Below are 12,502 nucleotides of genomic sequence, written 5' to 3'. Positions count from 1 at the left end.
CTTTCCCTCGATATAGTTCTCTCAAAATGAACTCTTGTCCTCTTTATTGAAAGAAGGAAAATAGTAAATAGCAATAGCACTTAGACTTATATACCGCTTCACAGTGTTTTATAGCCCTCTCTAAGCGGTTTAGAGTCAGCATATTGCCCCCAACAATTTGGGTCCTCATGCTTAGTTATTAGTGCTTAGTTATTAGTCAATTAACATGAAGGATGCTGACATTTTTATCAAATACTTAACACTGTTCACATGTGATGGGCATATTTATTTATTTTACTAATAGAAAATTGATTTTGATGCTTTAATATGCATGAGTCTCATGCATACCTTCCTTCCTATTCCAGTATGACTGCAATGAAAAATTAAACATACCTTTCATTTTGATTACATGATGTAGCTGATAATTGTATTGGAATAGGAAATAGATATATGCAGATCTGAGTTTTGTTCCTGTATTGTGAATTCAAATGATTTTGAGAACACTAAGCTTAAGCAAACCTTAACATTGCATAACAAGTTCTAGAGTTTAATGTAGATATAATGTGCATATTTCTTTATAGAGGTTGGCTATGGGAGTGCTAACTGAAAATGGCTTAACATTAGAAGAGTGGCTTCCTTCAGTGTGGATTACAGATCCTGTTCCTCGACGATGCCCTTTTGTACCCCAAATGGGAGACGAGGTACTTATTTTTTCTTTCATTTTTATACATCACCTTTAGCTGCAAATTCATCTTCAGTTTATTAAAGTGCCAAGTAAGAATCACTTTCCCCCTCTGTCAAATACTTTAGAGTAGTTTTTTTTAAAAAAATCCTGAAATAAGGCAGAATTTGATGGTCATTTTAAAATAAAAAGATATCAAGTTCTTTGTACAAAGGTTTGTGCTATAGTTATATCTCCCCCTATTTTTGAAACACAAGAGTCATGAATTAATGGCACTGTTAACATAGTAGCTGTTCACTAATTCATTTTGTAGTCTCATTTGAAGAGGAAACTAGTTATTTGTTCCTTAATTTAGGTTTTTCTATTTCTTTTACATCTACCCCATTTTCCTTCCTGTTACTTATTTTCCTTAAAAACAAGCTGTTTTCCCTCTCATTTATTTCATTCTGCATCTTTTTTGCCTTTTTTTTTGGGGGGGGGGGTCTGTTGGATGGTCCCATGGAATATCTCTCCTGCAAATACTGGATAGAAAAGTAGAGTAAGAATTATAGAATTATCATTTGGTTGGCATCATGACCTGTGAGCAAGGAAACCTAGGTTCAGGTCTACCCTGGGCTGGATGACTTGGGCCACTCCCAGTCTCTAAGCTTGAACTACCTCACAACATTGTTATTGTGGGGAAAATGAAGAGAAATCTCAGAATGAACTACCTTGAGTTTCTTGTGGCTATAAATTAAAGAATTATGAATTATGAATTATGAATAAGAAGAATTGCCAAGAAGGAGGTGGCAGCTTTTTGTACTCCTGCAAAGAGACTCTGAGTTGTCTTTCTGTTGAATGTAAGAAATAGTAGGGAGCCATAGACAATCATTGCTAAATCTGGTAATTTCAGTTGAAATGGTGACCTGAGGAAGACTCAATTCATATATCCTAGGCCAGTGATGGGGAACCTATGCCACGCGTGCCAGAGGTGGCACTCAGAGTCCTCTCTGTGGACATGCATGCCGTTGCTAGCTGGTCTTCCAGGTACCATTGTGCGCATGTGTGCCGGCCAGCTGCTCTCTTCTGGGTTCCGGCATGCACATGCACATCTGCCAGATGGTCTTTGAAGACCAGCATGCATGGTGAAACCCGGAAGAGAACAGCTGGCTGGTGAACATGAATGCCAGACTAGCTGTCCGGTACGCGCGCTCCAGTTTCAGCACTCGGTGCCGAAAAGGTTAACCATCACTGTCCTAGGCACTTTCCACATTGATTAGGCAAGACTCTGCACCTTTGAAAAGTGAGTGCCTTTTTGAAAACTTGCCATAACATTAACAATATTGAGAAATGGCAATGCTCCAAGTTTTAAACACAAACTTAATTAATTATATCAGCCACCGGAGACTTCCAGTGATCATGGCCAACTGACCAGTCTAAGTTTCTTCCAGACCAAAGCTTCTTCAACTACTACCCTTTGTTTTTATGACTTATGAAGTATCTTTGATAGTGAAATATAAGGACAGAAAGTTGTGGCTTTATTTTATTACTTTGAAATAATATATAGCTTTCGATTGTTTTGTTGTGAGTGGCTTAAACTTTCCGATTTTTATGAATTCTCATTGGCCAGGATTAACTGATTTGTAAAAAATCTATTCTTTGACCATAAGAGGGAGCTAAGAGGATTAAAAATGTTTTTAAAGAAAAGTTTAGTGTTTTAAAATGGATGTTAAAAAGTGTTTTTCCCTTTAAGGTTAAAGAATCTAAAAGAATAGAGTGAACTTTGTTAATATAAATGATGACAGTCTACAAAGATGAATAAGTGTAAAAAAAAATATTACTTTCCACAACAAGGAAAAAGAAAAGTAGAGGTGGTTAAATTGATTGCCTCATCAAAAGAAGAGAATATATCTAATTTTGTTTTTATATGGAAATTACTTCTGGATTTTGTGCTTGTGATGAAAAAAAATGACATTTTGGCTTTGCTGATTAGATAGGTTTGTTGTTATAGAAATGGCTAGTATATACTACTGTGTATACTACAATTTGGAAACATTTTCATTAGATATATTTGTATTTGTATATGTGAGTGATGACTTGGAGCCAAGGAAGAAGACACACTATTTTTTCATCCTTGCATGTAGCTCTAATTATTGTAAAATATGACAATCAACCCTTCTGATCAGTCAGTGGTCACAAATTAGATTAATTTTCTTTCAGATGTTTTGTATGGTAATAAACATAATACATTGTAAAAACTATGTAAGTACAAAATGCTCAGACAATTGAATGTTGGTTAATTTACAGTAACTGCTGTATGTTATATTATTAATGAAAATGTGCCATAAATGTGCTGCTCCTAAACAAAGCTTCAAATAATTCTTTTTAACAAAAGGTATTTTCATAAAATGCTACTGAGGATTATAACATTCTAAAAGTTAATTGGCAACAGGTTACTATTTTTAATTGAAAGATTGAAAAATAACTGGTTTTGGTGAATACTTTCATTTAGAGTTCTTTTCGATTTATAGGTATTTCATGCATTAACTCTGATATTTAATTTCTGAAGGTTTACTATTTCCGGCAAGGTCATGAAGCATATGTTCTAATGGCAAAGAAAAACAAAATATATAGCATTAATCCTAAAAAACAGCCATGGCATAAGATGGAGTTACGGGTATGTGTCCTCCTTGCTCTTTCCTTTTTACATTCTTTATATATATAAAGTTCAGATCTTATAGGTTCTTACTTGGGAATAAATCCTACTAAACTAAGATATGACAGATGGATACCCTACATCAGGGGTTTCAAACTCAATTTCATTGAGGGCCATATCAGGGTTGTGTTTCACCGGGGTGGGGGGGCAGCTTGATGTCACTCAGGTCAGGAGCGCCTGTGGTGGCCCGAGCACTCTGCCAGTGAAAATGGGTTCCCAAGCTTCATTTTCGGCCTGGATGGCCTCCTGCAACCCTCTACCAGTGAAAACTGAGCTCTAGAGGGTTGCCCACGGCCCTCCTGAGCTCTGTTTTCGCTGGCAGAGGCAACACGGGCCACCCTGTTTCCAGGGCGGCCCTGTGGGCCAGATCTAAGCACTTTGCAAGGCAGATCTGGCCCCCGGGCCTTAAGTTTGACACCCCTGCCCTACATAGTTTCAGCCTTTAAATCTAGCTATATGTATACTTCCACATACAGTCCACTGCATTTAATGGTAATTATTTTATCATGTTTAAAAGGTCAAATAGTAAGATACTAGGCCTATTACAAGTGTACAAGAGTTACAAATCATCCTCATTTACTGATCATTTTCAGTGGCCACTCTTGCAACAGCACTGAACAAGTGGCAGTTATGACGACTTTGTACTTCCCATTGCTGTGGTCATGTGATCGCAATTTGCAATCTTCCATGCTGGCTTCCCACAAGCAAAGTCAATGGGGAAGTCAGCAGGAAGTCAGACATTGTGGTCATATGAGGTCTTCACTTAATGTCCTGCATGATCCTCATTAAATGATGGCAACAAGCAGCATGTCAAATTACAGAAATAAAGGATACAGATTATTTTAGGAACATTTTTGAAAACTGTTACTTTAGAAACTGTATAGAGGCTATTTGTTTCCTATATACTTTGTCTTATGCGAGTACTAATTAAAAACAATGTGAAAAAAGATTAGTGTTCTATTCAATTATACTCTCCAGGGCTGCCAGATAGAGAGATAGAAAGTGAATTTCAGTCACACTGCTAATATAATTTGGCATGCCTTGCTATATATTACTGAAGCATTGCAAACAGTCAGCAACATCTGTCACAGATGTATTTACAGTTGGGGTGGTGGTGCAACATATTAACTGACTGGCTGCTAAAATCCCCAAAGGTTACAATTTCTGCTTGGTGGATGAAAATATTAGTGGGGGGAGGGGGACAATTAGTGCTGCTATCCAGAAGAGAACCCTTTCCTATTGACCTGCATTTATGTGTGATAAAACTTTTAACTTCACAAAAAAGAGCTAATTTTGAGTCATAGGCTGACTATTGCACAGTGAAGGATTTTTTTTAAAAAAATAGCTGAAATATGAAAAAGATGAAGACCTTCAGAAAAAGGCCACATACAAGTTCAAGCATGATATTGTAGCAAAATACAACATGGGCTACATAAAAATATACAAGATCATAAGCAGTGCACATACTATATAGAAGTTTTGTCCAACATAGCCTCCATTCTGCGTATGCAGCATCTGATGTTCACATATGTGGTCTCACGCTTGTTAAATATACAAGTAGTCCTTGAGCAGTCCTATTGATAAATAGAATTCCATAGAATTTTGAAGTTAGACAAGCTTGATATGGCTTTTAGTTATCATCTGGCTCCTCTTTATACATGTGGAGAACTGGATCTTGTACCTCAATCAAGCCTCTCCCTTAATTAATAGATTATAATTTGGTTCTCCTACTAGGACAGTGTCTCTTACTTGTCTATTTTCAGGCATGGCTGGTTTGAGTGTTTTTTAAAATAGAATATTAGGTTGGAGACTCCCAGCTAGTCTTAAACTGAAAAAGAGTGGGTTGAAATGGCCAAGTTTCTATTTAAAACTATAAGTAGATTTGTGTGAGATTGTGCTTTGTGGTTATGTGTAATTGTGCATGTGTATGTATCATAAGGCAGTGCTATCAGCATCAGTTATATGTGCAACCTAAATAGAAGAATTAATTCTCCTAAATAACCTCTCAGCCCTTATTTAGAGAGGGGAAGTTTTCTGGCAGGAGGGAACTTTTATTTTAACATTCAACAGGGAACAAAGTTGAAAAGGATGGGATAGAGTGGTGAATCTTTTGTTCTAGTTATACGCTGGACTGCATTTTTAAAAAACCAGATTAAAAAGAGAAACCATACCTGAAATAAACAGTATGGGGGAGGGGGAATTGCCTTAGGTAGATAACATATATTCAGCAATTCTGATAAGTCAGAGCACCAGCACTGAGTACAAGCAAGTGTTGAGTCCCTTGCAGAATTCTTATTTGCTTTCTGAAGTCTTTCACCCACAGCTTTCAGATCTGGAATGGCTCCCTCAATAGCTCATATGCAAAATGACTTGCTGACTCGTTCCAAGACTTATTCCATTCAGCCTAAGCCAGTGATGGCTAACCTTTTCCTGACTGAGTGCTCAAAGCGTGCGCACAAATGCGTGCAAGGGTGCCCGAATCACCAAAAGGCAATGCATGCACGCCCCCATGCATGCCCTCTGCGCATGCGCGGCAGAGACCCAAAGACTAGTTGACCGACAGGAGGCGCACGCGTATATGCTGAGGAGCTGGACTGGGGCGACGGCTCGTGTGCCCACAGAGAGGGCGCTTTATGCCACCTCTGGCAGGCGTGCCATAGGTTCGCCATCACGGGCCTAAACCAAAGCTAAGGAACATTCTCTCCTGTATTAGGTAGAAAGACAGAAAAGATTATACTCTAATTTTGAGACTGAAGACAGCACTGCAGTTAGATCCCCTGGAATATCACGGAATACTTGTAATAAATATATTTGGCCTCATTTGTTTAAAAAAAGTGTTTCATCCTAATCATGGAAAATTTTGCATATACTTATAAGGAAGCTGTTCAATTTATATGTATTATATTTAAGTACCATTTTATGTCTGATTAGGTTTTAAGCAAAGTTATAGTGATGTTATCATACACAATGATCAGCCTCCTAGTATGGGAGGATAGAACATACTGTTCACCAGTTGCTCTTGCTCTATTAGTTGTTTGGTTTTTCTGTTTAATTCAGAGGTGTAAATTACATGAATCTCTTCTTTTTCTCTCCCCTTCTTTTTTTTTCACCTGAAAATCATGGTAAATTACTATCAATATTTTTATTTTTGTTTAAGGAACAAGAGCTGATGAAAATAGTTGGAATAAAATACGAAGTTGGGTTGCCTACACTTTGCTGCCTTAAACTTGCTTTTCTTGACCCTGATACGGGTAAATTGACCGGAGGATCATTTACAATGAAGTAAGAAAAATCCATGATCATATATACAATTTTATTTATGTGTCTCTTTGTCTTTCTCTCTCACCCCCTCTCCCACATATACACCTTATCCATATTCAAAATAAAATGTGTTTCTAAAATTAATCTCACTTAATGAGTTTAAATAGTAGATTTGGGTGGTAAATTTGGAGATTTGAGAATATCTAATTACATAAGAAGAGTTTCCATTCCTCTGCTTCCTCCCCTCCATCCCCCAATGCATTTCAACCCCCCAGGATAGATTTGGGAAACAGACTGGGAAGAGAATCTGATCTCGCTATGATAGTTAAATGGGATAAACATTTTATTATCTATTTAAGTTAACCACATGGTGTCCAGAATACTCCTAAATCAGGGGTGTCAAACTCGATTTCATTGAGGGCCGGATCAGCATTGTAGTTGTCCTCCAGGGGGAGCAGGGGTGTGGCTGGGATGGTCATGGCCGACTGGGTGTGGCCCAGGTGTGTGGCCAGCTTAACGTAGCTCATGAGGGGGGTGCCTATGGGGGCCTGGCGGGGTTAGAAAGGGAATCCAGGGGTCTGCAGTGGGTGGGAGTCTTGTCTCACGGGATGAGGTGAGGCAAGGCAGGGGGCTGGGCTGCTACAGCCAGTGCCTTCAGCTGCTTTCAGCGTCACTCGGTTTCCCACCTCACCCCCACCAGGCTGGTCTGTCTAGTGGGGGGGATTGCCTTCCACCTTCACTGCGCCATGAAAGGGGATTGACCATCCCCCAAGCCCCGCCACTGTCAAAGCAAATCCGGGGAGCTACACTGCAATAGACCGACGAAAAGTGTAGCTTTTGTCTGAAGGAGGTGGAGGAGCAGGGAGAAGAAAGAAGGAAAGTGGCCAAGTGAGAAGTGCCCTGTTGGCCAGGCACCGAAGCGCCTGCCGGTATGGCATGGGCCGGGCTGAAGCGATGTGGGCCAGCCCCTTACAGTTTCCAGGATGGCTGCACAGGCCGGATCTGACCTCATTGCAGGCAGGATTCAGGCCTTGAGTTTGACACCCCTGTCCTAAATGGTTCCAGGTATCCTCACATTTAATAAAAAATATTTTTATTTTCATTTAAAATGCTGAAGTCTTGTATAATCTCAGGTGAGATTACTGAAACCTTTGAAGGGTCAGGATGGGACCATTTTGGGGAGCAGGAGACAACACCTAAATATATTGCCAAGCCCTCAGTTTAGCATAGACAGAATTGGATACAGGCAATTTCTGATTGAGAATAGAAGTGTAATTGAAGCATTGTTTATTAAAGCAAATGTCTAAAATGTGCTTTAAGAAGCTTTATTTGATTGTAATTATTATGCCTATCTCCTAATACAGAGGGAACTCTCAGCAGGATGGATTTCTGTTCTTCCTGCAGCCCTCAATATTCCTGCTTTGGGGGATGAAAATCTCTGAAATGACAGAATTTTCCATTCTTGCATGACTAGACATGTCTCTTTGTACAACATTAGATTTCACCTACAGAACTTTTCCCTAATAGTTGACCATCTTTATGCTTAAAATGTATAATTGAGGATAGAATTAGAATAATAGCTGGCTTGAGAACTCAGGTTTGTGACTGATCAGGGTAAGGATAATAGGCAGAAAAAGCCATTATTCTTATCTAGAGTTGATACCTATAGACAAGAAAATCTTGCTGGGGAAAAAACTGGCTGCTAGCCAAATTTTGGATGAGAAATGATAGATGGTAAAAAGTTAGCTATAGTTTTTCCTTTCATCCCCCACCCCCAAGAAAACAATAAATTTAGCTGCTTTTTCATTGAACCTTTACTATCAAACATATGCTTTAGTCTCTAATGGTTGAGATTGTTCCACTATTTCTTGATGTCTCTTTGAATGTATGAGTTCTCCAAAGTATTTGTTATGATAGGTAACACATTTTTCATACTATTTCATATGAATTATATCTAGGTATCATGATATGCCAGATGTGATAGATTTCCTAGTCCTAAGACAGCAGTTTGATGATGCAAAGCACAGAAGATGGAATATAGGTAGGTGCTCTAGAATACATTTCAGTGATTTCATGGTCAAAATTCCTTGTTATTTCAGTAGAATGTATGATAAATACCCCTTTGCCATGTGTTTGGATCCTCACAATCTTCCATTAAAAATCCTTGCTATTTTAAGAAACGCTTGCCATAAGAATTTTCATTATATTCCCAGATGAATAATATTTTTGTTTCCAGTTGTAGTTCTTAGATTAGAAATAGCAGGCTGTTGCCATACATATCTGGTCTCAACTGTCCAAATTCCCAGGCCTTGCTAACACAGAAGCAAACATGCTCTGGAACCGTAGAAGTAGGGTTTATTCAGGCCAGAGCTCTGGCACAAATTGAGTAAGTAACAGTAGCGGTCCTTTGTAAAGGGAGCTACCGCCTCCCAACGCTTTTTGTAGGCGGGACCATGCCCCTCAGCCCCACCCACTCAATCACCATCCAGTGTCAGCAACCAGTTCCTTTACAGCAGGCAACTCAGTCATTTCCCATCATCCGGTGCCCCAGTCCGTAATGGCCTCCATAACCTGGCACGTAGGCCGCTGCCTCTCCATTACGTCATTGCATTTGGCACCGGCCAGATGGGTTCCGGGAGGCCGCTGGTCAGCTGCGCATGCGATAACACCGCCATTGCCGCCATGGCTGCCAGATCATGCTGCACCTGGTAGAAGCCGAAGCTGTCCCCTTGTAGCCATCCGAGCTGCCGCCTGGCAAGCTGCCATTTGGCTGTTCCTGCCATGTATACTACTATATAAGTAGTATAAATGTGTAATATTTTCAGACATAAAATTTTATAGTATTCAGATTTCACTGTCATTGGAGACCTCACTTAGCTTTCTTCTTTCTCCTTACTCCTTTACTTTCTCTCATACCGAAAAATCATCCAGCCAGTTAAAAAACTTGTTTTTTAAAAATTAATTCCATAAGGTTTTGATATTTAAATCTGGTCACAACATGACAATAGGTTATTTGAGGGACAACCCTTTCTCTATTACATTTACCCATTCCATCAGGTTGAGCAGGATGGGTATCCTATCTACTAAGGAGTTTCATCTGGCAGGATCTTTTTTGCAGTGGCCCCCACCCTTTGGAACATCACCCTATGAGGTTGGCCCCATTTCTGTTGTTCTTCTGGAAAAAATCTTATGTGATTTTTTCATGAATGGTTCTCAGTGTTCAATTTAGTTTTACAACATTTCTTTATTTGAGTTGGTTTTACCTTTATTTATATTTCATTAACAAATAAAATCCTAACCTTGTTGGATTAAAGAAAAAAAAATAGGACTCTTGGATATTTTAAAAAACTTTGAAAACCCAAGTTAATAAATCAAAAGTAGAAGTACACATGCTTGAAAATATTACACAGAATTAAAATAGTGTTTTTTATAGCATACAGTATACTGACTAGTAGGACTATATTATTATCTTTCTGTATAAGCACAAAATATCAGTGGGGAAATTGGTATTCAATCAGATGCTTGTATGGTTGCAAAATAAAGCTGTATAATGGCAAAATAATTAAGTATGAATTTTCCATTGGTGCTGTTCATCTGTCTTGTTGATGCTAAAATTATACCCCAAACAAATTATTGTCAGTTTTTTAAAATCTGTTTTACCTCTTTTATTTAGAGGTAAAGCTATTCTATTCCTTTGCATTTTAAATTATGAAAAAGGAGTATGGATGGTAGTCTCAACATGAAAAAAAGACTTCATAGTATCTTATCTTCTATTTGTAGGCACCTGGTAGAAGCCACAAACATAAGAAAATGTCTCTAATGTATAATTCATGTTGCAGAATAGTGTCATGGCATAGGCACAGTCAACCTCAGTGCCAGAGATTCCTGTGCTTAGAAAATGTTCTTTGTTGAAATAATGTTTCTGGGCCAACTCAATTTACCTTTATAACGCATTTGAGTTTTTAATTGTATGAATCTTTGCTTGAAAGATTGCAGGCATTCTACATCTTCCTATTCATGCAATTGTTGTGAAACCTATATTAAAAATAGTAATGCATATAAAGATGGTTAATTTTCTAGCTTGGTATGCCTGTCCAGGTGATCGATTTAGATCAGTAATTGATGATGCATGGTGGTTTGGAACAATAGAAAGCCAAGAACCTCTTCAGCCTGATTATCCTGACAGCTTGTTTCAGTGCTACAATGTCTGGTTAGTATGTTGCCAATACAGCAATATTTAATTTCTCAGAGTTTTAAAATTCAAATGCATTTAATTGTAAACTGGTGAATATCATTGCAATAATTGATATCTACTAGTTAAAATTAGGAAAATGTATTATCAGTAAATATTTAGATAAATAATATTGTCCAAAATGCCTTTTTATCTTTTTTTCCTTGAAGTTGGGACAATGGAGATACTGAGAAAATGAGCCCATGGGATATGGAGCCTATACCAAACAATGGTATGTGCCTACTTTCTCCTAGATGTACAGAAAGAGGATATAGAACTTAATGTGTGCAGATGGGATAATTTGGAAAGCTGATTTTTCTTTAAAAGAAGAGAGAACTAGTTTTAGTTAGTGAAATGATTGTAGGAAAATTAAGTAACTGCATTTTGTTTAATGCTTCTGGTTTTCAGGACCGTTGAGGTTCATTGGGCCAAAGTATTGTGAATTCTTTAGAAACAGTAGGAAGAAAGTAATAATTTCAATTGTTAAGCCCCTGTTTTGTTTGTTTAGATTAGTATGGTTCGTAAATTGCCTAAAAGGTGTGAAAACCCACACATAAATATTTTTTATTTTTTATTTTTTGCTTTAATTTATATGCCGCCCTTCTCCGGAGACTCAGGGCGGCTTACAATGCGTTAAGCAATAGCCTTCATACTTTTGTATATTTATACAAAGTCAGCTTATTGCCCCCACAAACTGGGTCCTCATTTCACCTACCTTAGAAAGGATGGAAGGCTGAGTCAACCTTGAGCCTGGTGGGATTCGAACTTGGAGTAATTGCAAGCAGCAGTTCTTAATAACAGTGCTTAGTCCACTGTACTATAGGCTCTGTAGTACAGTGGACTGGTCTTATTAGTTAAGACAAAAATTCTGGTCCTGTATTGCCTTTATCTTCATAACATCATCTGATTATCCTCCCCAATTTAGTTGCTGGAAAATTATAAAGAATTGTTATGCTGCTATCGGTATAGTCTCTTCAGTTACAAAATTGTGAGGGAAATTAGCTATCTACCTTGGTAAATATGACAAATGAAACATAGAAGCCTGTTCATAAATAGATCATTAATTAAAACAATTCCTACATTTTTACAAAAAGAATCCATCATTTAGTATCTCATGTGTAGAAGTGTGGGAACTGTTGTTATAAAGGAACAGTGATTCATTATAAGTTCTAAAGAGTACTTTACATTATTTAAAGTTGGGAAATTTTGCTATTAACTTTCTGAACTACATTTCTTTTTTGTCTGCTATTGTTATCCTTTGGGCTATTAAGGGATCTCTTAATCAGAAATGATAAACTGAATTTGGCCTAAGGATCAAATCCAGCTCCTGTGGGACCATAGGAGTAGGATAACAACTTCACATGTTATTTAAATTTCAAACTTTGATATTCATTTCTCTGGAGAGGACACAGGGAACCATTGCTCCCCGTTTTCTCTAGAGAGTAATTGGATTTTCTACACAAGTGAGGAAGGGGTGCTGCCAAAATTTTCCCCACTAAGTAAGTTGTTAGTTTCTTCAGGCTTTGCCCAGAGTATACCTTCTCTGTAGTGCTTCAACTAGAGGCCACCCATCACGATTCTTGATTGAGAAATAAGTAGGAAGCTTCTGTAGATTTCTCATAGTGAGTAAATTTTCAAGTAGAGAGAAACACAC

At 38.0% G+C, this 12,502-nt stretch overlaps 1 protein-coding gene across 1 annotated transcript in view; it reads left to right on the top strand.

Annotated features, from left to right (window-relative positions):
- PHIP (PHIP subunit of CUL4-Ring ligase complex) overlaps positions 1 to 12,502 on the top strand; it is an 87,914-nt gene that overhangs the window by 56,408 nt on the left and 19,004 nt on the right. The window contains exons 24-29 of the mRNA XM_034431856.3: positions 561 to 680; positions 3,210 to 3,317; positions 6,514 to 6,638; positions 8,576 to 8,658; positions 10,698 to 10,827; positions 11,019 to 11,080. Of these exons, the coding sequence (XP_034287747.2) occupies positions 561 to 680; positions 3,210 to 3,317; positions 6,514 to 6,638; positions 8,576 to 8,658; positions 10,698 to 10,827; positions 11,019 to 11,080 (628 nt within the window). The remainder of the gene's footprint in view (positions 1 to 560; positions 681 to 3,209; positions 3,318 to 6,513; positions 6,639 to 8,575; positions 8,659 to 10,697; positions 10,828 to 11,018; positions 11,081 to 12,502) is intronic.

This window comes from Pantherophis guttatus, chromosome 1 (assembly GCF_059756535.1).
Source record: "Pantherophis guttatus breed Tessera chromosome 1, ASM5975653v1, whole genome shotgun sequence".
Taxonomy (NCBI): Eukaryota; Metazoa; Chordata; class Lepidosauria; order Squamata; family Colubridae; genus Pantherophis; species Pantherophis guttatus.
This window is presented reverse-complemented; position numbering and strand designations above follow the sequence as displayed.